This window comes from Tenrec ecaudatus, chromosome 1 (assembly GCF_050624435.1).
Source record: "Tenrec ecaudatus isolate mTenEca1 chromosome 1, mTenEca1.hap1, whole genome shotgun sequence".
NCBI lineage: Eukaryota > Metazoa > Chordata > Mammalia > Afrosoricida > Tenrecidae > Tenrec > Tenrec ecaudatus.
The window spans coordinates 94,521,608-94,549,075 of NC_134530.1; the positions used below are offsets into that span (position 1 = coordinate 94,521,608).

The following is a 27,468-nucleotide window of genomic DNA, read 5'->3' on the forward strand; positions in this document are numbered from 1 at the left end:
TATAATGGGATTTCATCACCTCTCTGATTAATAGCACCTAAATTTAAAAAACCTCAGCTAATATCAAGCTTCATGGTAAAAGACTGTATGATTTCCCCCAAGGTCAGAAAAAGATATCCATATTCACCACTTGTACTCACCACTGTACAGAAGGTTCTAGCGAATGCAATCAGGAGAGGAAAAGAAACAAAAGGTAGCCAGGCCAGAAAAGAGTAAGTAAAACCATTGCTATTTACAGACGCCACCCTTGTTTATAATTCTGTGTGCCAAGGGTCTTTCCATGACACCAGATCAGGATTTCCCAACCATAAATTATTGACATTTGGGGCTGGGGAATTTCTGTTTCCGGGGCAGAGTGGCTGCCTTGTGCATAATAGGTACGTAACAGGGTGTAATAAGAATGTAACAGTATTCCAGGCCTCTCTCCAATAGATCCTCAATTCGCAGGTGAGGCAACCAAAACATCTCTCGATATTGCCAAATATCCTACACGGGTGGCTATTTGAATATCTCCTCTCCCCATAGGCCCCTTCCCTGCCCATGCTCAGATCTTCCTTCCAAGAGTCAAGCTGAAAGGCAAATAGCAGGAGTTTGAAAATAAAAGTAATTACAAGATGGTGGCTGTGATGTAGATAAAAAATAATAAAGGTCTGAATTGCACTAGAGATAGTAAGCTTGGGCTAAAGGGATGAGATAAAGAGATATTTTTAATAGTGGAGCAACACAAAGAGGGCACTTGGATTTGGGTTTATGTAGTTCAATGGAGATGATCACACTACTTGCTTGGTACAGAAAACACACGGGACATGTTTTCTTGGAAGTCTGTGACAGTAAGTAACTGGTTTTCCTGATCCCAAGCCCCTCAACATAAAAATACTGTATAAACTCAAATATAAGCCGAGGTCCCTAATTATTACCTGGGAAACCAGAAACACTGATTGACTAAGTATAAGCCTAGGGTGGGAAATGCAGGATGTGAATTAACACAGAGACCAGAGGGGAGAGACGGAGCGCAGCCACAAACACATCCTTACCAGTTCAGCTGCCGGTGTAAGTGGATCACTATGGGTGCGTCTGTGAATTGGAGCCATCATGTCATAGGAAGGCTCTGATTGGTTAGATGTGAGTAAACAAACGTTCAAAGCCCTGCAGGGCCAGCGGGGCTTTTAATAAATAGTGGAGGAATGGCAATCACCCCGCAATCACCTCGCTGAATAACACTGACCGTGTATAAGCCGAACCCCAGTTTTTCAGCATATTTCTTCTACACGAGTATATACGGTAATTGAAAAAAGTAGAACGTCTTTAACTGAGCCCTGTTTCGCTTCTGGTCTCCATAAGCATCCTGAACCACCACTCACACGGATATGGCAGGTATTTGCCCGAGTCAGAAACGAGATCGGCACCACCCACTAACTCTCTGTGCTGCGGGGTTTTTAACACCCTAGTCAAAAAGGCAGCTTGGCATCTGCATCCTTTTGTCCTTCATAAAACTGTTTTCCCTTTTTATTGCATATCCCTTATTTGAAATACAAACACTTTCTTTAAAGTCTGTTTTAAATCCCCTACCCTTCCCTCAGAAAATGTATCTAACAGTCTGCTTTTATAATAAAAATTGTCACCTTGGACAAAAATATTTTGATGGAAAATAGATTCCAAATGTCAAGCTACTTCTCTGGCTCCGGTGGCACAGGGCTGGTACACCTACGGCTGCTCACTGCAAGGTAACCAGTCACTCTGTAGGAGAAAGAGGAGGCTTTCTACTCCTGGAAAGAGTTAGTCTTGAAAACTGGAGGGGCAGTTCAACTGTAGAGTTGACTCATAGGCAGCGAGTTCTTAATAAAGTGTAGGAGATTGTTATGGATTTGGAAGTACGGTGACACTGCAGAAGGTCAAAGAGGGCCAGAATCACCCCAGAGTTCCTCTATCTGGAAAGGCAGTCAAGAGAAACACCACCAAATAACTGCAAGGTGCCATCCTACCTTGAGGAGCCCTAGTGGAGATCAGAAACCTAGAGGGGGAGCTCTTCGGGGAGCAATCAGAATTGACTTCAAAACAATGGGTTTGGGGTTGGCAGTTGCGTGCTTTACTTGCAAAGGACAATGTTCATTAGCTTGCTGACCTCATTTCTTTTACATCTTAATAGACTTCAATTACTGGAAATGGCTATGCACAACAACAGGTCAGGTCATGGATGGAAATAAATTTACCTTGGGGTGAAAAGCAAAACACAGCCCAGGAGCCTGTCGAGATATCAGAGCTTCGCCTTTCTTTTCTTTTTCCCCTTTCTTGCTGCTGCTAGTAGTAGTGCGCCTCAATTTCATTAAATCTATATTTTTTAAAGGAGTACAACATTATTTGCCACATGAAGAAGTACTGCAAACTTCACGTGTCCTTGATGTATAATTGGATTGTGATTTCTATCAGTTTCGCATGAGATTGGGTTAAAATTAGCAAATACTACAACTAGATACTTAGAAAATCACCAACTCTAGTATTTTTATTAGCCAAAGTAATGTGTTACTTTTCACAAGTATTTAATTAGAATTTTCATTTCACACATGCAATATAAAGATTTTACTTTATTTTATTTTATTTTATTACCATGGCAATCCAGTCCTTTGCGTATAACCCATTTGGCGATTCTTCCATCTGCTGATATTGAAACTAATATTTCTCTTTTGTCATCACCTGTTGTGCCTCGATCTTGCTCTATCCACTGAATTTGCCATATAGGTCCCAAATGCTTTTGAGGAGATTCACTGAAACAGAGAAAGGTACTAAATATAGAATCATTATACTAATTCCTGAAAGGCCTTGGAGTATAAGTGATAACGGCAGCTCCCTAGAGCATCCTGACTTACTTAACTGAGAATACATTTCTTTTCATGCTGTAAATCAATCTATCATTTAAAACATATTCTAGTAAAAAAACTCCCTTACTCTTAGTCCTATGCTTCAAGTTTGCCCACCAGCTTGACGCACTGCTACAGTGGAGTTTTAAAACCATTGGGAAAGATTGAGATCACTTCCCAGATCACGATCTGTTTTGCTTCCAGATTAATGGGGTGTTTTGTTCTAAGCACTGGCTTTTTTCCCCAGGATGACCCCTCCTATGCAGTAATTATGAACTGCAAGTCTCATGCTTACAAAATTGTGCAATTTCAAACTGAAGATGGAGAACCCCTCCTTTCCTGGCATCCTCCAGTTTTACCTAATCTTATCCAAACACCGATACAAATGTTCATATATGTTCTACTCTCAAAACCTCACCAGCACAATCTTTCACCTTAACTTTGTTTCCTTACTATGACTCATTTACTCACTCATCTATTCGCTTACTCATTCACTTATGTTTACTCATAAACTTATGTTTACTTATGAAGCTTTTGCTGTACTCCTGTTCTATGCCCATCTTGCAGAACGGCTGAGGATACACAGGTGGATAAGGCTTAATCCTCGCCCTCAGGTGAATTATGTAGTTCATGATTACTGCATGGGAGGGGTCATACTGGAAATTTTTTAAAAGCCAGTGCTAAGAAAAAACACCCCATTAATCTGGAAGTAAAACAGATAGCAATCTGGGAAGTGGTCTCAATCTTTCACAACGGTTTTAAAACTCCACTATAGCAGAGTCAAGCTGGTTTGCTCCTCAGCAAAACATATCTGTAAACAACTAATAAGCATACTGTGATGTATGCTGTGATAGAAGAATGTATACGATACACACACACACAAAGTAACAGGAAGACTTTCTGAAGGAGTTGATGCCTAAACAGTAGTTTAATGAGATGCAAGAACCAGGGGAAAACATCCCCCAAACCTATCACACAACTAGCAGTTCATGGCAGTCTTGTTTTTTTTAATGTCCCCAGCAATACCCCCACTTGAATTACTTTGAAACAATCTCTATTTCTTGTGAAATAATTAGCCAGTGTATATTGCTAGACTGTAGAATGCATTATACAAAATATACACTACTTACAATTGAAAAAATAAGCAGAACTAATTTAAGAAGCAGTATAAATGATCAAGCCAATGAAAGCTTGCTGGTTAAATAGAGAAGAAGAGGACCAAGAAAATGGGACAGAGCATGTCAGCTGGAAAGAACAGGATAAAGAATTATGAAAAATTGATAAATAATGGTGTTACTCTAAATAACAAAATAGACACTAACTCAAAACGAATGTGAAAGCAAATTCCTATGTTTCTCTAAAAAGTATGTTACATTCCATTAGCTTACTTTGGATCCTCACCTACTGTCCAGAACTGGAACAGTGCTGTTGCTCTGTACGTTATAAATTGCAACCATGCCATTGTAATAGCCAACGGCCAAAAGGTTGGGTGAGCCGATAGAAAAATCCAGAGCGGTAACTCCATGTAGATTCTGATAAATACGTTCTGGCCACTGAATTTAAAAACAAACAAACCCATATGTTGCATTTTAAACTTCTTCTTGTCAGCAACAGCAAGATATTTTATTATCAATTCATTTATAATAGGAATATATAGTAAAGAATTTTAAGTAGGAGTTTAATATAAATTGATTTAAGAGGGTTTTTTAAATCACTATAGGGAAATGTAGTATAATGGGCACAAAGTGAGGTGCAGTGATGCATTAACTGTTACAGTGAGCTAGGTAAGATTTGACGGTGGTAGTGGGAAACGAGAAAGGCTGGTCTACGTACATTCAGTTACTCATATCCATTTACCAGCCCTGGTGGCCCTGTGGGTCAGCATTGGGCTACTTAACCCAAATGGTCCACAGGAGAACGATGAGACTGTCCCATGAAGTTTACTCGTCCCCCAAGCCCTATGTGTGGTCACTGTGAGTTGGAATCAACTCAGTGGCAATGGGTTTGGTAGCTTTTGTTGTTGTTGCTGTTGTTGGTTTCTAATAGATAGGAATGATATCTCGATTTCCTTTATTTTCAGAGCTCAAGAGCTTTAAGAAATACAGCCTGGGCTGCTATAATAATGATCATATTTTGATATTCTTTCCGCAGGATGAGTATGATATTCACGCACATCTGTCTTCTTTCAGAAACAAATAATAAGCCTCCAACAAATCCTTTGCTTTCCAGTGTCTGTTTCGGACGTTTGGATCATGTAATTTTATGTAATTTTATGTAATTTTTGTAAACAGTGAGCATAAGAAGCTCCAAAGTTTCTAAAATACTTTGTTCTACCAATCTGTCACGAGAGTGGGTGCATGTCCATGAGTTTTCTTTTCCTTTCTAATGCAAAACCTTTCCTGTTTCTAATCATGCAAGTAGAGCAAGAAGACAAACTATTGACAAGGGAGCCAATACTCCCATGTGTTTAAAATTGCTTCTTCCATTCTTTCATGATTTATAAACTCAACTTCCTAACAGATTGTAGCTACTTATAGAAACATTACAGTTTTTATATTTTCCTTTGGTTCCTCTGTTTCCCACTTTATATTGTTTTCTACTTTACATATTAAAACTATTTATAAAAGATAAACATGATTTTTACTCTCTGACAAAGTTCAAGACAGTAATCTCTATCTACTGAAGGTAGCAGGGAGCAGGAGTTAAGAGGCATAAAAGACACATATGATTTTCAAAGGATTTTCATGTGAAAACTTCTTTATAATGGTATGTGATTATCAATATTGGTTCACATCTGCACCATCATATCTAATAGCACATAGTAAATACTCCATAAATATTTGTTAAATGAATTTATGAAATAAACTTCCTCTATCCGACGTCAATAAGAACTAGTATAATTGTTGTGAATATAAACCTAAGAAAATAAAGTTTTGATTGATAAAATCTCTTGATTATAATTTATTACATGTATTAAAATTATGTTGACCTTTAAATAGTCAAATAAAATCTATCTATTCTTGCTTGGATTACCATGGGATTCTTTAGAGACCAGCAGCAAGCCAATCCTCTTTTTTGTTCTTTAAATCCAAAGTGGCCATAGCCAACAGCCAAAATGTCCTGAAAAACATGAACAGAAACCAAAAACACGCTTAAAACAACATAACATTAAAGGTGTTGACAAATGTATCAATATCCACATTGATTAACTGTGTTACATTTTTTCAAGTAAGAAGAAAAATACCAGTATATCATCTATTTGTATATGTATAGGTCCATCTTCCAGAGCTCAAAGAAAATTAATCAATACAATGCTTCTCACCCTTTCAGACTGATGAATAAATACGTACCTAAAAAGAACCAATTATTAGCTAGTTCTTTCAACATGTTGAAGTGATTTGCCAAAATTATATTATGATTTTATAATAACATATGGAGTTTTAGGATGACATAATCATTTCTAATATAAAATAAAAATTAAAGTCGTCATATCAAGAAATGTGTTTATAAATACAAGCACATTTAGACAAAAGCTTAATAACTAACCAAACCTAGTCTCTGCTTTATAATTAGAATATCTTTTTTTTAATTATTACATTTGACACCACCCTACTTCCAGGCTAACATAATTTCTTAGTCATTCCCTCTAGCTTAAAACACTCTTTACCACTATTCTTTCTACACCACCATTAACAGCTCTATTCTTCTCTAAGAGAGCCCTAGAGGTAATGTCGAGCTGCTAACTACAAGGTTGGTGGTTCAAACCCACCAGCCACTCCTCGGGAGAAAGATGAGGTTATCTGCTCCTGTAAAGGTTCAGTCTCTGACACCTCAAGAGCAGTTCTACTCTGTCCTATTAGGTTGCTGAGTCAAAATCTACATGGCAGTGGGTTTTGGTTTGGCGATTCCTCTCTTATAAAACCAGCATAGACTTCATTCCCTCTAAGAAGCTTTCAAGGGCCTCTTTACTCCACATCACTCTTATTTTCTTTATCAAGTCACACAGCAGACCATTGTCTGGGCAGAGTCTTTGTGTAATTCAATTATTACTGTGTGTCTAGTGCTTAACAGAGTGCCACTGAGTGAATAATCAATAAGTATTTGTGAAATAAATTGATAAATATTATAGATGCTATCTTTCAAGTAATTTTATTCATTTTTATATTAAGTTTCAAAAATTCAAGTATATTCAGTTTACAGATAGTACTCATCTATCTTCAATTACTGATGATTAATACTGATTTGTTAAATCTCACATTTCTACAAAAGGTTGCCAAATAGTTTCATAAAGATAAACTCATTAAAATAACTTTATTTTATTCAAAAATAAACACACATAATTAAAATAATGTGTTATTTAGATTTCAATAAATATTATTATAAACATTCTGCTTTGTAATAGCAAAGCAACTGGCAGGATTGCACAATAGGTTTGAATATTAACAAAACAAAGCTAATTCTTAAACATACATAATGCAATACAGATTCAACAAAATCTTTTTAACTTCATTAGAAATGTACTGTTTCAAAACATTTCAAAGATATTACCAATACAAGAAAGATGTTTTAGGACAACTATTTTGGCAATGCCTTCAGACCAACTTATACACGCAGGGGGGTGGGAGGAGTAGATGATAAATCTCATTTTACCATCATCTCTTTGTAAAAACAAGCTTAGCAGCCCCCAGCTTGATTATTCAACTTACTTTCCTAAAAATGTCTTTTGTCAATATTTAAGAGTAAAAACTCCGGAGGCAGCTGTCTGGGTATTTCACTTACTAGTTGTGTAACTCTGGGCAAGTCATTTGTCCTGTCTGTGCTTCTGGTTCTTCATCAACGTAATGGGAAAATATGTACATAACAACCCTGTAAGGTAGGTAGTAATAGTTGTTGCTGTTAGCTGCTAGCAAGATGCTTCTGATTCGCGGTGATCTTATGTAGAACAGGATGAAATGCTATTTAGCCCAGAAGCATCTTCATGATCACCGGTGTTTGAATGTTGAGTACACAGTACACAAGTATTTGCTGCTGTTGGTGATAAGAGGATTTTGTTGTTGCTGCTGTTGGTGGTGCTCTTGTTTTCAATTGATAGCAACCCCACATAGAGCAGAACAAAACACTGCCTGGTCCTCTCTATCCTCATCATTGTTGTTATATAATTAGATAATTGTTGCAGCCACTGTAGTAATCCATCTTGTTGAGGATCTTCCTCTTTGTTGCTGACCCCCTGTTTTTCAAGCATCATGTCCTTCTCCTGGGACGGGTCCCTCCTGACAATATGTCCAGAGTACATGAGATGAAGTCGCACCGTCCTTGTGCTAGCGGGCATTCTGCCTGTACTTCTTCCAGAACAGATGTGTTCATTCTCCTGGAAGTCAGTAGTATGTTCGATATTCGTCGCCAACACCATAATTCAAAGGCATCAATTCTCTGAGGTCTTCCTTATTCATTATGTACCTTTTATATGCATATGAGGTAACTGAAAGTACTCTGGTACACCTGAGTTCTCAAAGTGACATCATTGGTCTTTAACCCCTTAAAGAGGTCTTTTGCAACAGATTTCTCCAATGTACTACACTTGATTGATATTGGTTGTGGATCCAAATAAAATGGAATATTTGAAAACGTCAGTCTTTCCTCCTAGAATGATGATGTTTATCAGCTAAGTGGTGAGAGGTTTTGTTTCCTTTAGGTTGAGGTGTAATGTATATTGAAAGCTGGAGTCTGTTCTTCATCGGCGCTTCAAGTCATCATTGCTTTCAACAATCAAAGTTGGCATCTGCATATCACAGGTTGTTAACAATCTTTTTTCCAGTCCTGATGCTGCAATTTCAGTCCTTCAATATAGTGTAGTTTCTCAGATTATCTGCCCAGCACACAGACTGAATAAACATAGTGAGTGAATGCAAATCTCACACACACCTTTCCTGATTGGTACCATTCAGTATCCCTTTTGTCTGTTTGCATGACTGCTTCTTGACCCACGTACAGGTTCCTCATGCGCACACTGGAGTGTTCTGCAACTCCAGTTCATCTCACATGACCCATCATTTGCTATGATCCACACAGTAAAATGCCTTTGCATAGTGAATAAAACACAAGTAAAGGTCTTTTTGGAATTCTCTGCTTTCAGCCAAGCTCCATCTGATGTCAGCAATGATAGTGTTTGTTCCACATCCTCTTCTGAATCTGACTTGAATTTTTGGCAGCTCCCTGTGATGTACTGCTGCAACCACTGTTGAGTGATCTTCAGCAAAATGTTACTTGCATGTGAAATTATTATTTATAGTGAATATTGATAATTTCCACATTCTGCTGGGACATCTTTCTTTGGGAAAAGCAAAAATATGTATCTCTTTTCCAAATTTCTTGACATAGACAACACAGCATCAGCTGATAGAGCATTTCCACTTGTATGCCATCAATTCCTGGATCCTTGTTTTCCACCAGTGTTTTCAGTCCAGCTTAGACTTTTTCATTGGTTCCTCATCATATGCTACCCTTTGATACAGCTGAATGTGAGCCAGTTCTTTCTGGCAATGTCTATGTATTTGGTAGGTGCTATGTATTCCTCCCACCTTCTTTTGGTGTGTCTTGTGATGTTCAATACTTTGCTGAAAGAATCCTTCAAAATTGTAACACAAAGTTGAGTCCCCTCCCCCACCCTTTCAGTGTAAGCTATGCTGAGAGTGTCCTTCCCTTTTGGGGTATTCTAGCTCAAGGTCTTTGCACATTGCATTACGATACTTCAGTTTGTCTTCTCACACTGCCCTTTGAAATTTTCTGTTCAGCTATTTTCCATGATCATTTCTTCCATTCGCTTTAGATTATCTATATTCGTGAGTAAGTTTCAGAGTCTCTTCTGACTTGCATTTTGGTCTTTTCTTTTTTCTTGTCTTTTTCATGACATTTCGTTTCCTTTGTGCCTGGTGTCCTTGAGATCACCGCATGACTCACATAGTCCTCGGTCATTAATATGTAATGGGTTAATTCTGCCCTTGAGGGGCTCTCTAAATTTAGGTGGGATATGCTGAACATTGCATTTTGCCTTTGGGGGGACTTCTTTTGATTTTCTTCAGTCGCAACCTGAACTTGCACGTAGCGACTGTTGGCCTGTTTTGTACTTGGCCGACTCTTTGCACAGAGGTAGTTCATTTGACTCGTGCTCGTGGAAACATCAGTCAAGAAAGCAAATACTAGGGCAGTTCTGGTCTGTCCTATAGGGTTTCTATGAGTTGGAACCATTCAATGTCAGTGAGTTTTTTGGTCTGTAGAGGTATGGCAGGGGAGGTTGTAGGGAAATGAGGAGCTAACAAGTAATAGAAGAAAATGGCATTATCAGAACAAAAAAATCTTACCATAGTGAATAGGGGGGCGGGGAGTGAAGAGTGGAGACCCAAAGCCCATTTGTCGGCCACTGGAGATCCCCTTGCAGAAGGGTTTAGGGGAGGAGACAAGCCAGTTAAGGTGCGATGTAGCACCTATGGAAAATACAACTTTCCTCTAGTTCCTAAATGCTTCCCCCCTCCCCCACCCTCAACCGCCACTATCATGATCCCAATTCTACCTTGCAAGTCTGGCTAGACCAGAGTATGTACACTGGTACATATAGGAACTGCAAATACGGGAAATCCAGGATGGATGATACCTTCAAGACCAGCGGTGTGAGTGGTGATAGTGGGAGGGTAGAGGGAGAGTGGGTTGGAAGGAGGGAACCGATTACCAGGATCTACATGTGACCTTCTCCCTGGGGGATGGACAACAGAAAAGTGGGTGAAGGGAGACGTCGGATAGAACAAGATATGACAAAATAATAATTTATAAATTATCAAGGGCTCATGAGGGAAGGGGAATCGAGGAGGGAGGGGAAAAAATGAGGACTTTATGCCAGGGGCTTAAGTGGAGAGCAAATGTTTTGGGAATGATGAGGGCAATGAATGTACAGATGTGCTTTACATAATTCGTGTATGTATGGATTGTGATAAGAGTTCTATGAACCCCTAATGAAATGATTAAAATGAAACATAAGGATCTACATATAACCTCCTCTCTGGAGGACAGACAACAGAAAAGTGGGTGAAGGGAGACGTTGGATAGTTTAAGACAAGCCAAAATAATAATAATTTACAAATTATCAATGGTTCATGAGGGATGAGGGAGCAGGGAGGAATGGGGGAAATGAGGAACTGATACCAAGGGCTTAAGTGGAGAGCAAATATTTTGAGAATGATGAGGACAATGAGTATACAAATGTGCTTGACACAATTGATGTATGTATGAATTGTGATTAAGGTTGTATGAGCCCCTAATAAAATGATTTAAAAGAAAGAAAATGTTCTAAAATTGATGGTGGTGATGATTGCACAACTCTTCCTAATATGATTGAATGATTACATTGTATCCATGTGTGAAGTATAAGCCAAAAAAACCACTAATTTTTTTCAAAAGAAAGAATCAAACACTATATTGTATTGGGAAAATCTGCTGCACAAGACTTCTTTAAAGTGTTGAGGAACAAGGGTATTGCTTTAAGGCTAAGGAGCGCCTGCCCCAAGTTATGCCATTTTCCATCTCCTCATAGGCAGGTGTAAGTTAGACACTGAGTAATGAATGCTGAAGAAGAAACCAATGGGTTTCATTATGGTGCTGTGGAAGAATATTGACAGTACTGTTTCCACAAATTAAACAAACCTCTTTCTTGAAAGAAGTACAACCAGAATGCTCCTAAAAGCGAGGGTTGTAAGACTTCATCTCACAGACTTTAGATATCTATCAGGAGAGGTCAATCTCTACAAGAAGACACCCTGTCTGATAAAACAGGAGGTCAGTGAAGAAGACGCACATAGAGGAGACAAACGGACACAGGGAGGGCTGTCGAGCAGAGGAGCGACTCTGAGGGAGGCACAGGACCAGGCAGGGTTTCGCTCTGTTCTACAGAGGATCATTAGGACTTAACAGCACCTAATAAGAATTCAGACTTGCCCTTGAGTACAAGAGACAGAATTTTTTTAATGTTTCAAAATAACTTACTGGATTTGCTTTATTCCACGCAAGGCTGCTCACATTTAGGCCTTTTGTTAATTCACAGGAAAATGACCAAAGTCTTTCTAAATTGGCTGGTATTGTTGATTCTTGTGCATCCATTTCAATTTCATCCTCTTCCTCCTTCTTAACTTCTTCCTCTACCTTTTCAAGCGTTTGGTCTTGTGAAGAGTCTTCAGGTTCTTCAGGTTCAGGTTCTAAAATAACATAAGGAGAACACTGTCAACTAGAAAGTGATTCTCTTGGCTCGTATTTTAATGTCTCAGAAGGGCCACAAAAACACATCACTACCCTAACCAAAAGCAATGAATTTGCTATGTTATCAAACTCAAATGAGTATTACAAAGGAAACTACACATTGAGGGCAGTGGTAATTCTGTGACCAGAATATCCCTATCTTCTTTGTGAGAGACAGTGTTTGATTTCCAGCCAATGTATCTCATTTGTCTGACAGTGTACATTTGCATATTGCTGTGAAGTTGGGTAGGTTTTAGTAAATTAGAAAGGACCTTGTGCTGTACTTCTAAAAATCAGTCAATAAAAATTTTATAAATGACCAAAGTGCATTCTGAGTCTTTTCAAGGAATGTATTTACCGGAGCTTTAAGAACATACTTATTTTCTCATGTGAAAAATTAGGCTTTGTCAGATATGTTTTTCTTCCTCTATTGTCCAATTTTAAGGCTGTTTTAAGAATTATATTTTATAAACTTTTCAAAATATAAGATACATCCCCCTATACAGAACTGAACATTTTTTCACAGAATATATTTTGAGGGGGGGGAAAGTACAGCATGAGTTCTGGTAGGAGTAAAAAAATGAAACTATTGTATCACACATATTTTTTAAAATAGCTTATTTCAGAATGGAAATATTTTTGAAATGTAACTGAATATACTGATTCTAAAAAACTTTTAGATGGAAATTCATTTTAAATTAAAGTTGGGAGTTGATTCATTAAGTACAGTATGTATGCCTCTCAACTACGTAACATGCTGAATTGCCGCTCATGGGGATTCTCTTGGGTTTTTTTTAACTATTAATTTTTTTTGTTTTTTTTAATCGTTTTATTGGGGGCACATACAACTCATCACAATCCATACATACATCAATTATGTAAAGCACATTTGTAAATTCATTGCCCTCATCATTCTCAAAACATTTGCTCTCCACCTAAGCCCCTGGCATCAGCTCCTCATTTTTTCTCCTCCCTCCCTGCTCCCTCACGAGCCCTTGATAATTTATGAATTATTATTTTGTCATATCTTGCCCTGTCCGACGTCTCTCTTCACCCACTTTTCTGTTATCCATCCCCCAGGGAGGAGGTCACATGTAGATCCTTGTAATAGGTTCCCCTTTCCAACTCACCCTCCCTTCACCCTCTCAGTATCACCACTCACACCACTGGTCCTAAAGGGATCATCCGCCCTGGATTCCCTGTGTTTCCAGTTCCAGTCTGTACCAGTGTACATCCTCTGGTCTAGCCATATTTGTAAGGCAGAACTGGGATCATGATAATGTGGGAGGAGGAAGCATTTAGGAACTAGAGGAAAGTTGTATGTTTCATCGGTGCTACATTGCACCCTGACTGGCTCGTCTCCTCCTGGAAACCCTTCTGTAAGGGGATGTTCAGTGGCTTACAAATGAGCTTTGGTTCTCCACTCCGCACTTCCCCCCTCATTCAGTGTACGATTTTTAAAAAACATTTTATTAGGGACTCATACAACTCTTATCACAATCCATACATACATCAATTGTATAAAGCACATCTGTACATTCTTTGCCCTCAGCATTTTCAAAGCATTTGCTCTCCACTTAAGCACTCTGCATCAAGTCCTCTTTTTTCCCCTCTCTCCCCATTCCCCTCTCCCTCATGAGCCCTTGATATTTTATAAATTATTATTTTGTCATATCTTGCCCTGTCCGGTGTTTCCCTTCACCCCCTTTTCTGTTGTCCGCCCCCAGGGAGGAGATCACATGAAGATCCTTGTAATCGGTTCCCTCTTTCCAATCCACTCACCCACTACCCTCCCAGTATCGCCCCTCACATCCCTGGTCCTGAAGGTATCATCTGCCCTGGCTTCCCTGTGCCTCCAGCTCCTATCTGCACCAGTGTACATCCTCTGCACTATCCAGACTTGCAAGGTACAATTCAGATCATGGTAGTTGGGGAGGTGGGGTGGGGGGAAGAATTTAGGACCTGGAGGAAAGCTGTATTCTTCATCGGTGCTACATCGCACCCTGACTGACTCATCTCCTCCCCTAGACCCCTCTGTGAGGGGATCTCCAGCGGCCGACAAATGGGCTTTGGGTCTCCACTCTGCACTTCCCCCTTCATTCACTATGGTAAGGGTTTTTTTTTCTGATGATGTCTTATGCCTGATCCCTTCGACACTTCGTGATCGCACAGGCTGCTGTGCTTCTTCCATGTGGGCTTTGTTGCTTCCGAGCTAGATGACCGCTTGTTCACCTTCAAGCCTTTAAGACCCCAGACGCTATCTCTTTTGATAGCCGGGAACCATCCGCTTTCTTCACCACACTTGCTTATGCACCCATTTGTCTTCAGCGAGCGTATCATGAAGGTGAGCACACAATGATATGATTTTTGTTCTTTTATGCCAGATAACTGATCCCTTCAGCACCTCGTGATCACACAGGCTGGAGTGCTTCTTCCATGTGGGTTTTGTTGTTTCTGAGCTAGTTGGCTGCTTGTTTACCTTCAAGCCTTTAAGACCCCAAACGCTATATCTTTTGATAGCCGGGCACCATCAGCTAGGCAGTGGGGTTCTAAAGAGAAAGTGTATCATTGTAAGCAGTGTCAGAGAATCAATAGTAGAACTGCTTTCACAGCAAAAATTTTAAAAATGCTGCCTTTAAAAGTATCATGAATGCAAGAAATTGTAATACATTACAAAATATAGAAAAGACAGTTCAAAGATAGAATTGTGGTAGATGTGTGTTACTGTTATCTGTATGCCACTTGTTATATTTGAAAGCTTGATCAGCAAGTTTAAAATAAAACATTCAATGACTGACAAAAAAGAAAACTTTATAGATCATAACAGTGTGATGTGGACAGGGAGTATCCATGACTTAGTTGCTGACTCAACAGCAACGAATAACAACAGTCAAAAAAGATAACAGGTGAAATACTAAAAACACCTTAAGCATATGTTTTCTAACCACTTGGATAACATGTATGGATTTTAATAGTTTTAATTTCATTACCTTTGTCAGAGATATGGTGACCCCGAAATAAATAGGTTGTTTGTTCATATGTAGGATAGGGAAGTCCAAGATATAAATACCTCCCAAATACATGTATTATCAATACCTAATCTGGAAAGAAGATTTTGCTTTTAAATCAGTACTAGAGAGCTTATGAAGACAAATCTCTGTAACGTCATCTCATTAATCTAGTCATCTCATTAATTTGTATATGAACAGAATTGAGATCACAACACAATTCAGTCTTTTTGCTGGCCTATGCCTTTTCTTTTAAATATAAACTTCACTTATATGAATTCTTTTGTTTTTGATAATTTTGTGAACATTGTGACACATGTATCCAAGAAATTATAAAAATTAACATATATATACATATAACCCAAAATTCTGTACATGAATTCAGAGGTTCATTAAATCCATAAAGATAATCATGAACCACAATAAAGATTGCCTATACAGAAAATGCAAGGCGATATATTTACAAAAATAATTTTCAATTTCTTTGTAGGCAAACAAAAGCCAGATAATTAGTAAAGGCTAAAAAAGAATTGAAGCCTTTGAATTGTGTTATGGGCAAAGAATATTAAATATACCATGGACTTCCAGAAGAATGAACAAATCTTTCTTGTAGGAAGTACAGCCAAAATGTTCCTTAAAACTAAAATAAAACTCACTGCTATTGAGTCAATTCTAACTCATATCAACCCTATAGGACAGTGTAGAAATGCCCTGATGGGTTTCAGAGACTGTAACTCTTTATGGAAGTGGAAAGCCTCATTTTACTCCCGTGGAGTGGCTTGTGGTTTTGAACTGCTGACCTTTTGGTTAGCAGCCCAACATGTAAACACTATGCCACCAGGGCTCCTTCAGAATGCTCCTTAGAAGCAAGAATGACAAGACTTCACCTCACTTGTACTTTAGACACATTATTAAGAGGGACCAATCCCCATAGAAAGGCATCATGCTGGGTAAAGTGGAGGGTCAGGGAAAAAGAGGAAGATCTTCATTAAAATGGCCACAAGGGTTACAGCATTGAGCTCAAACATAGCAAAAATTTGGAGAATGGTGTATGACTAAGCAACATTTCCTTCTGATGCATCGGGTTGCTGTTATGAGTCAAACTGAATTGATAGCACCTAACAACACCCCCAGGGAGCTACAGGCAAAATGGCCTTAGGTCATTTCTCCCTCCTTCAGTCATGCTTGGACTCTAAGATACGCTAAAACTGAGAAGAGCACTTTGCTGCAATCCTTTGGGCATCCCCCAGACTGGTTAGCGTTGACACACACAGTAATTTATATCTGCCCTGCCCAGACTAGATGCAAAGACTAGATACCCTCTCTGGAAGTGTGGGCCACCACCACTTTAAAATGGTCACACCAAGTCAGGAAATTTTTACTCGTATTTGAAATCAATGATGTTCTTCTATAATTTGAGCATTCTATTGGGTCACCTTTCTTTGGAATGGGTACCAATATGGATTTCTTTTAGTCAGCTGGTTGAGTAGTTAGTTGTCTTCCAAATTTCCTGGCATAGATGAGCGAGTGCTTCCAGTCCTTCACTGACTTATTGAAATATTTCTATTGGTATTCCATCAATTCCTGGATCCTTGTTTTTCGTTAATGCTTTTGGTGTAGCTTGGATTTCTTCCCTCAGTTCCATTGGTTCTTGCTCCTATACTACCTCTTGAAATAGCAGAATGTCAACTAGCTCTTTCTGGTACAGTGACTCTGTGTATCCTTTCCATTTTCTTCTGATGCTTCCTGCATCATTCAATGTTTTTCCCATGGGATCTTTCAGTATTGTAACTCAAGGCTTGGATTTTTTTTTCTTGAATTCTTATAGCTTAAGATATGCTGAACCTGTTCTTATTTTTGGTTTTCTAACTCTAGGTCTTTGCATATTTCATTATAATATTTACCTTGATCTTCTCGAGCTGTCTTTTGAAGTTTTCTGCTCAGGTCTTTGACTTCATTATTCTTCCATTTGCCTGAGCTGCTCAACAATTAAAAGCAAGTGGTAGAGCCTTCTGACAGCCACTTTGATCTCTTTTTAATGACCTTCCGCTTTCTTCATGTCCGATGCTCTTGATGTCATCACACAGATCATCAAGTCTTCTATCAGTAGTGTTTGGGGCATCAAATCTATTCTTGAAATGTTCTTGAAATTTGGGTTGGATATGCTCCAGGTTATTTTGACTCTCGTGGACTTGTTTTGATTTTCTTCAGCTTCAGCTTGCATATGAGCAACTGATGGTCTGTTCCGCAATCAGTCCTTAGCCTGGTTTTAGCTGTTCATATTGAACTTCTCCATTGTCTCTTCCACAGATATAGTCAATTTGATTTTGTGTACTTCATCTGAACAAGTCCACATCACATTTTGTGATGTTGAAAATACTTATTTGCTATAAAAAAGCCATTGGTCTTATGAAATTCTATAATGCTATCTTCAGCTTCATTTCTATCACCACCATATTCATTTCCAACTTTTATATTCAAATCTTCAGTAATGATCAATGCATCTTAACTGAATGATCAATGAATCAATTTCAGACTGAAACATTATGTGGTAGTCACCTAATGTGGTGTCAATTTAAGGATTAAGAGTATAGGGGTGGAGTCTAGGCTGTCAATCTGAAGATAGCCAATAAGACTTTTGTGAGCATGGCCTTCTCCTGAGAATTCTGGGAAATCTGGGACTTCCTCCTTGGAGGCGAGAGACACTTCGCTCTCTGCCACTTCCAGGGAGATATTGCAGAAGACAAGTCACATAGACGTAACCAGACTCAGAAACCAGAGAAGCCACAGAGAGACCCCTGCCAACACTGAAATGCTTACAACGCTATTGGACCCAAAGACTTTCTACCCACTGGCTTGTGATGGTCCTGCATTTGGCTTCATTGCATGTGTTTCGTGAGTCTGAAGAGGACTTTATAGATTGGTATCTGGCATATGGGCTAATATCAGATTTATGGACTTGATCTGGACTGGGCTGGGATGTTTTCTCAATGTTCAATTGCTCTTGTAAATAAATATCTTTCTTACACACATATGTGTGTCCATGGATTTGTTTTTCTAGTCTATCCAGACTAACACATTAAAAGACTACTTCAATTATAGCATCACTGGCATTTGTTGACGTGTGCATTTGTTAGTGTGCGCATTTGTTGATGTGTGCATTTGTAAGTGTGTGCATTTGAACAATAGTTGTATTTACTGAATTTATTTGAATGCAGACAGACATTATACTATCACAGACAACATTGTACTTCAACATATATTTTGAAATGTTCTTTCTGAGGATGAAAGCAACCCCATTCCTCTGGATTATGCCATTCCTTTCATAGGAAACCATACGACTCTCTGATTCAAAATGAACAATACTTGCCCATTTCAGCTCACTAAAGTCTAGAATATACCAATATTTATGGGTTCCTTTTCATATTTAATAACTTCCAATTTCTAATTCATACTTCATACATTGCAAGTTCACTTATCAATCAATGTTTCAGCTGTTTTTTCTCATTTTGACTTGTACCCCATCAGCAAATGAAGGTCTCAAGGGCTCTGTATCTGCAGACTTGACTCCATCTGAGTCATTATGGTCAATCCTACTCTGAGAAGGCAGCTCGTCCTCAGTCTTATTTCGAGTGCCTTCTGACCTGAGGCATCTTCTGGCCCGGCCTCTGGCCACGTTCTGCTTCTGGTCACTAGGTTTCTAGTAACTGACAACGTGTCCATGCTGGCCATGGGGGTTTCAATAGTCTGGAAGCTCTGCTGAAAGCTGTTCACTTTGAAATACTGGTATTTGAAATACCAGTGACATTACTTTCAGCAGCACAGCAACACACAAGCCACCGCAGTATGACAAACTGGCAGATAAGTGAGAGTGAATATGAGAGATAAAAATAAGCAACTAATGCAATACAGGGACAAGTAAAAACCATAGATGCTTACAAAGTTTTGAAACCACATTATCCTGTGTCAGCTTATGACAACTCACATATTTAGTACTAAAAGTATGTAAATCTATCTGCTGATAAGAGATAGTGCCATCTGCAGATTGCATTTAGAAATATGTAATAACCTCATTTACGTTTTGAAATCATTCAAACTTGTCTACATGTAATTTTTTAATACCTTTATAAACAGGAAGCTGCCGATAAGCCGCCAGTTTGGGCTGAAATATATTTTCCATTAAAACACGTTCCATAAAAAATAAGTCCTGAAGAAACTTATCAGATTTCAATATTGCATCTGAGTGGTCTTCTTCATCGTCATGGACTTTAGCAAGAATTACATTTTCAATATCCATCAGGGAACTCGCTTCACTGTCTGTAAAATACAACGATGATGCACAGTGATAATGTTTCCCAAATACAATTACATGGTGCAGGCATTCTAAAGACTTAATAAATGGCATTTTCCCATTTGTTTAGTTTACTTCAGTTTTCAACAACAGACATTTATTGAATATTTCTTTTCTGTGCCAAGCATATTCAAGACACAGATTGCTCCATCATTTACATTTTTGCAGAAAAAAAACAATGATCATCAGCCTCCTGAGGTAATGTGTACATCTACAATCTTTATTCAAATGGAAATAAGATTATTATTTGTCTGTAGATAAAAGTATGAATTTGATGATTTCTTCATGGGAACACCATTAATTTTTCTGTAACGAATTACCACAAATTAACTGGCTAAAAATAACACAAAGTAGTTATCTTATGGTCCTGTGGGTTGAAGTCTGACATCGGTGTTCCTGAGCTAAAATGAAGATGTCAATAAGGTCACATTCCATTCTGAAGGCTTTAGACGAGAATTTCTTTCCCTGATGTTTTTAGCTTCTAGAGGCCATCTGTCTTTTTCCTCCATCTTGGATGCCAGCAGCTCTACAGCTCCCTCACCCTCTTTCTGCAATCACATCTTCTCCTATCACAGCTGGGAAAGAGTCTTCCCTTTTAAGCACATGCAGGGTTAAATGGGTACACTCCGGTATCTGTGATGATCTCCCACCTAAAGATGCTTAATGGAATCACACTGGCAAAGTCCCCTCTGCCATGTAAGGTTTAAAGGGGTATGGCATTTTTGGCGGAAGGGAGTGTGTGTTTATTCTTTCACATGTCTTAGCAAACTCCTTTTCAAAACAGAATCAAGAGAGTTTTATGTCTGTGAAGATGGAGTAGATACACTTGCATATTCCTACAGCTAATATAACTAAAACCCTGGGTGTTATCTAAGTAAAACTGAGTTAGTTAAAATGTATTGTGCCAACCTGGCCAATAAACACGCGTGGGGTTAACTGAAGGGCGGAGAGATAAATGGCTCAGAGAGCCTGACCTTTTGAGTTCTCGGGTCTCTTGCTTTCTGATGGTCGGACCAGGGTGCAGCTGCCTTAGCCAGTTCTCTGCTTCAGCTGGCAAGGCTTCATTTCCTGCAAGACGTCCCTGAGGAGAATCCACATGGACCTACCCCAATGCAGCCCTGGGTGCTGGAGCAGCCATATGGAGACCCCTGCCAGTGCTGAGATGCTTACATACTCATTGATTTGGCTTTCCTCCTGCAGTCGGTGTCATTGCATGTGTTTTATGAGATGGAGGAGGACTTTGCGGATTGGTGTCGGACAAAGGGGTTAATGTTGGACTTGTAGGCTTGAGCAGCACTGGGTTGGGATGTTTTCTTGTTGTGTACTTACCCTCTCTATAAAACTCTTTCTTCTGCATATGAGTTTCTGCTGATTTCTTTCTCTAATATACCCAGACTAATACAAAATCATACATAAGAAGATTCTTTAAAATGAAGAGAAGAAGCAGAGCAGTTAAGGACCTCAGGACCAAAGGAAATGATTCACTAATATGCTCTCTGAGTTGCCTTTTGGCATCGTTTATCGAAAAAATGGACCTGAAGAAGCTAGCAGCCTGGAAATGCCAATGAAAACGACCAAGAAAAAAAATCTCAACAGAAGCCTGTTCCCTGTTGCCAAAGACCCAGGAAAGAGGAAGCCTAGAAAGACAGGCCCAACATGTTAGACAATAAACACTCTAACACAATACTACCGGGGTGGGGGGGGGGGACACGTGTGGTTCTCCCACTCCAATAAAGGCTAAATTGAGAGCATATACTTCAACTCTTTTCAGTCCAAAACAAAGCATCCCAACCAGGCCAGCCTCCACTTGGAAGTGGGGTCAAAGAAGGCTGGGTAAGGAGCCAGAACTTTTATATAGCAGTCTTCTCCTTGTGGTGCAGATCACTGAGGGGCCGCAATTCCATTCTTGGGCCGCCCTTCTAACAATGAAGTGGTCAGAGTTGGACTGGTGGGAAGTCATGCCTTTCATCATCACTTCCTTCCAGTCTCACTGGAGGCCACATGTAGAGAAATAAAGGGGTATACCTATCTCTCCAGCCGTCAAGCTATGAATGAAAGCCTAGTAGGGTGTAGACCAGTGAGCCAGGTTCTGAGCCAATGTTCGTGGGCTTTATCTAGTGCACAGGTGGGCAGCAGTCGGGGGGCAGTGAGGGCCCTTAACTGCGCCCACTGCTCGGGTGGAAGGAACAGAAGGGGGGTTGGTCAGGCTCTGTTGTCTCCTTACGTGCTTCCTCTCACTCTGCTCCTGCCTCCCTCTCAGCTGCCATCACTGTCAATGCTTAGCTTCAGCAGTGGTGACCAAGGACCACCGATATCAGAGTCCCAGATAATTTTAATATTGTATTCACACAGCATTCAAAGCATACAACATCCTGTTTCACAGAAATATCGTGGATGTTCAGCAATACATACCTGAAAAATACTTCTTCAGTAATGATAATTTTTGCATCCTACACTCTAAAGAAATTAAAGAATTCTACCAACTTCTTCAGTCTGAAATTGATCAAGCATGCAATCAAGAAATATTAATAATTACTGGTAAATTGGAATGCAATAGCCAGACAAATAGGAAATCAGAAAATAGGAAAAGATATGGCCCTGGCAATAGAAACAATGATGAAGATTGCATAATAAAATTTCACAAAACCAAGTCTTCTTCACTGTAAAGATCTTCTGGTGACATCAGATGGATCTTGGCTGAAAGCAGAGAATACCAGCATTTACCTGTGCTTCGCTGATTTATGCACAGGCGTTCAACTGTGTGGATCATCACAAACTGTGTGAAACACTGAGAAGCATGGGACTCTGGAACCCTTCAATACTTGTGTGGGGCACCCACATGGACCAAGAGGCAGTCATGCACCAGAACAAGGGAATATTACGGGGTTCAAAATCAGGAAAGATGTGTGTCAGGCCTGTATCCTTTCACCACACTTTTTCAATCTGAATGCTGAGAAAATAATCAGAATGGATTACAGCACAATAGAACGAAAACCAAAATTGTTCCAATTGGACCAATAGACAACATCATGATGAACAGAAACAACATTGAGGTTGTCAGGTATTTAATTTAACTTGGATCCACAATCAGTGCTCATGAAAGTAGTAGACAAGAAATCAAACAATGTATGTATTTCCTTGGGCAAATCCGCTCCACCAGCCTCTTTAATATGTTCAGGAGCAAAGCTACCACTATGCGGACTAAGGCGCGCCTGACAAAAACCAGTGGTACTTTCAATCTCATCTGCATGCAGAAGTTGGACAAAAAGTACAGAAAACCCAAAAAATGGATACATCTGAATTATGATGCTGGGAAAGAATGTCGAAAGTGCTATGGATTGCTAGAACACACAGCTCTTCCTAGAAGAAAGAAGGATGACACTGGAAAAGGTCCCTGGGAAAGGACTTTTCATGAAGTAGAGAGTCCGTGGAAAACAGGAACGCCGTCCATGAGATGGATGGACAAGTGGCTGCAACAATGGACTCCACCATAACAATTATGAGGAGGGTGCAGGACTGGCAGAACCAACTCTAGGACACCTAACAACAACAATATTCACTGCTTTCGGGGAAATAACTAGTCTACTTATATATTATAAACAACTTTCAGGAAAACATGGCAACAGTGTACAAAACTATAAATGTGACTGAAAAACAAGCAAGCAAACAAAAGAACATGGAAGATTTACATTTCTATATTTTAAAATACAAAACTTGAAAACAAGGATAGACCAAGTTAAAGTACCTCTAAATTTATGTTCTCCAGGTGGTGTGGTGGGTTTTACCTAAGGAAACTAACCACAAAGCAGTTTGAAATGACCAGCAGCTCTTCAGGGGAAAGAGAAGGTGTTCCACTCCTGTAAAGATTTATAGTCTCAGAAATCTATCTTATAGAGTCATTATGAGTTAGAATTGCCTGAATGGCAGTGAGTTCGGTTCTGGAAGGAAAGTTCCTTATAAATAAAGTAAATATTTTCTGAAAATTATTATTCTACACATATTTTAACTCAGTTCTTACAATATTTCCTGTTACTAGGCTTTTAAATGTTACAGGTATGCTTATGTCAAACTTAGTGCCATGTTCCCACACAACGATTGGGTAAAGCAAATATATAAATAAATAGATCCTCTGCCATTGAGCTGGTTCTGACTCATAGTGACTCTGCAGGCAGAATAGAACAGCTCCATAGGGTTTCTGAGACTGTACATCTTTGTGGAAGCAGACAGCCTTATTTTTTGCCAGTACAGTAGCTGTGGGATTTAACCACTGACTTTGCAGTTAGCAGCTCAGTGCTTAATCAATTATGACACAAGGACCCCTTAATAATTGAGAGGAACTTAGCAAACAAAGTACTTGTAGTGCACCAAGGGGATTGGACAGCTTGCTGCAAATGCAAGTAAGGTGTATGAACACCTAATAAAGGGATTAGTCCGTGTTGTTATCCTGCTATCCTTAAAGGGGCACCCAGAGAGACAGCAAGAGCTGTAACATGTAAGAGAGTAAGAGCAATGCAGCCGTAGCTAACTGCACAAAACAAGAATCAGGAGACCAGTGTGAGATGCTATAGTGGAGATTGCTGGTCCAGAGAGATAAGAGTTATAACACTTGCCCAAGAAGGCCACCAGAAAGGCCTAGTGGCAGCAAGGCATGGGCTGGCAGCCAAGGTGACAAGATGTTCCTGAGTCCGAGTTGTGTGTGCTACTTCCCCAATGAAACACTTAACTGTGAGTATGTCTTGTGAATTCAGAAAGACATTGGAGTGAGTCCCCGAACCCAAAGATAAGAGGGAGAGCACTGGGGAGTGGGAGTGGGATTAACTGATGTAAGCGATGCTCGTATGGGGCAGCAGTGTGGAAGAGCTGATCATTTGAGATATCTTTAATGTCTGTCCCATAAGAGCCAACTTTGTGATGATCCTTACAAAATAAATTATTCATGTAGTTATTAGTAAGTGGATTCACTTTAGTTTAACTTGCAAAAATAATCAACCACACAACTCTTCTCGATATGACTGAATAACTGAATGGTATAATATGTGGATTCTGTGCCAATAAAAGTATTTAAATAAATAAATAAATAAATAGCCAGCTTGCCTAGTTAGAGCTATTCTGCAGTGAGAAGTAGGCTTTAAGTGTATAATACCAATTGATAAGAAAAGGATTTCAGAGAGTAAAATAATGTGCGCACAAAGAATTTAGAAGGGAAATTTAGAACATTCTTATAGCTGGACTTATTAATAAAAATTCTCTTTTGGGGTTTTTTGTGTCAGGAGTGGGATACGAATAAAAATTCTTTTATGTATTAGCAAGTGTCATGGATTGAAGTGTCCCCCAAACATATGTGTCAACTTGGGTGGTCCATGATCTCTAGTTTGACAGTGACATAATGATTCCCCTTGATATGATCTGATGCAATAAATCAACCAGTATTAAGAGGATTAAGGATGGGACGTAATACCTTTAATCTTATGCAGTGTAAGGAGAATTCCCCTGACTGTGGCTTGCAACGCCTTTTATATTACAAGAGCTTCAGGGAGCGAAAACATAGCAGAGAGAAAGGAACCTAGTATCAGTGAGAGGAGAGCCAGGAGTGGGACACATCCTTTGTGCTCAGGCTCCTGCATTGGGTACCTCCCAGATCCCGGTGGAAATTTGATGCCAAGACACATGGAGATCTCAAAGGAATTCTGGGTCTATAGGTGCTGAAAGAAGACATGAATTTTCCTCCTAAACTGTGAGCCAACCACAAAGAGAAAGCCTTCCTTTTGGAGTCGGCACTGTGAATTTGGACTTTTAGTCTCCTGAACTGAGAAAGAATACATTTTGGCGTACTAGAAGCATCCACTTGTAGTGTTTCTGTTACAGCAGAACTAAATAACTAAGCACCACATCTAGCTGGAAAGTGATAGTTCTGTGTTATTTGTAGCTATGGTGTTTGTCCACCAGAGGGACTGCTGACCTTGGATTCATTGGACCAACCTCAGATTCATTTACCTCTGTATCCACCAGCCTGTGACTCTCCTGCTTCATCATCTTGCTTCCTACTTGCCAGGGTCCACACTTACACAAGTCAGAGAAACCTTTGGCTTGCATCTTACTAGCAGGCTTGGACCATACTGAATATGCCTACGTCTACAACTGTAAGCCATTTCTTGGTATAAATCTACACACATACACAAGCATTGTTGGTTTTGCTTCTCTAGAGAACCCAAGCTAACATAGTGTCTAATCTTAAAACTTAGACTACTAAAGTCTAAAGGTGTAATGCACAGCCTCTCAACCATGGCACTACTGTCAGTTTGGGTGCATAATTATGTGTTATCTGTATATTACAAACGATTTAATGGGATCCCTGTGCATAAAATGCTTGCATGGACATGACAACCCAAACTGACTTCAACCATCAGCAAATGTTCCCTGGAGCACCCCCAATTAAGCACCACTGGAATGTAATGCACAGGATCACATTGGAAGTGCTCTCAGAAATACTGTGCGTTCCTTTCTTTTGGGTTACCTGAAAATGATAAAAACCCACACGTATACATTAAAGAGAACTTGGGGGCAAGAAAAGAAGCCATAGAAAAAGGCAGAATCTTTGAAACCCTGGACAGGTATTTGAGAAAAAATTAATTTATCAGTTTAGAATCTCAGACAATGTGAAAGCAACAGTACTGTTTCTGAGTAAAAGATGTATTGATTTTCCACCTCAAAGAAACTATTGTGACTGCTTGAAAAAAATAATTGATAAAAACGTCATGTGAAGGGTCAACATATAACCCCCTCCCACGGGGGTGAACAACAGAAGAGTGGGTAAAGGGTGACTGGGGACAATGTAAGATGTGAAAGTAATCATCTATAACTTATCATGGGTTCATGAGGGAGGAAGGGTGAGGGAGAGAGGGGGGAAAAGGAGGAGCTGATACCAAGGGCTCAAATAGAAAGAAACTGCTTTGAAAATGATGATGGAAACATATGTACAAATGTGCCTAACATAATGGAGAAATGTATGGATTGTGATAAGAGATGTAAGAGCCCCAATTAAAGTATTTAATTAAAAAAATCATGTAAAAAGATTCATTTAAAAACAAAATGGACACTCTCACTCACTCTCACTCTCTCACTCACTGACTCACTCACTGACTCACTCTCTTGCTCACTGACTCACTCACTCACTCTCACTCACTTACACTCACTCACTCACTTGCTCTCACTCTCTCACTCACTCACTCTCACTCTCTCACTCATTCACTCACTGACTCACTCACTCACTCACTCTCTCTCTCTCACTCACTGACTCACTCACTCACTCACTCACTCTCACTCTCACTCATTCACTGACTCACTGACTCACTCACTCTCACTCACTCACTCTCTCACTCTTTCACACTCACTCACTCACTCACTCACTGACTCACTCTCTCACTCACTGACTCACTCTCTCACTCACTGACTCACTCTCTCACTCTCATTCATTCACTCACTCACTCACTCTCACTCTCTCACTCACTCCCACTCACTCACTCACTCTCTCACTCTCTCTCTCACTCACTCACTGACTCACTCTCACTCACAAAAAAAATAAAAAATAAAAACAAAATGGATACAAATGAAATCTTACTTTTTTCCGTACTAGCCCCTGGCACTTTTTGTTCCCATTCTTTACATGGTGTTTTTCCTTGACACGATCCCATCACTGAGGAAGAGGCAAGCTCCAGCGCGTTGTAGGAATCATACAAATCCCATGTAGTGGACATTATACCTAAATCAACAGATGGAGAGTAAAAGTGACTGCGAGCCAAATTTGGATTTTTTAACTTCTATAAAGTAAAACAAGCATTGCTACAAAAGCCTAGAATCCTTTCTTACATGAAAGTATCCAAACATAAAGTCATCTTTCCTTCCCATACCCTCCATCTAGGCCCTCGGACTCCTGCCGCAGCGTCTCCATTTCTCTAGCGCTTCCTGGGTAATGGCA

General features: G+C 39.5%; 1 protein-coding gene across 1 annotated transcript in view; it reads right to left on the minus strand.

Moving 5' to 3' along the window:
- The window catches only part of DNAI4 (dynein axonemal intermediate chain 4), an 86,683-nt gene that overhangs the window by 15,637 nt on the left and 43,578 nt on the right, over positions 1-27,468 (minus strand). Inside the window, exons 7-13 of the mRNA XM_075557237.1 lie at positions 27,112-27,252; positions 19,265-19,459; positions 11,886-12,094; positions 5,889-5,975; positions 4,257-4,408; positions 2,605-2,762; positions 2,211-2,329 (exon numbers count right to left, since the gene is read on the minus strand). Of these exons, the coding sequence (XP_075413352.1) occupies positions 2,211-2,329; positions 2,605-2,762; positions 4,257-4,408; positions 5,889-5,975; positions 11,886-12,094; positions 19,265-19,459; positions 27,112-27,252 (1,061 nt within the window). The remainder of the gene's footprint in view (positions 1-2,210; positions 2,330-2,604; positions 2,763-4,256; positions 4,409-5,888; positions 5,976-11,885; positions 12,095-19,264; positions 19,460-27,111; positions 27,253-27,468) is intronic.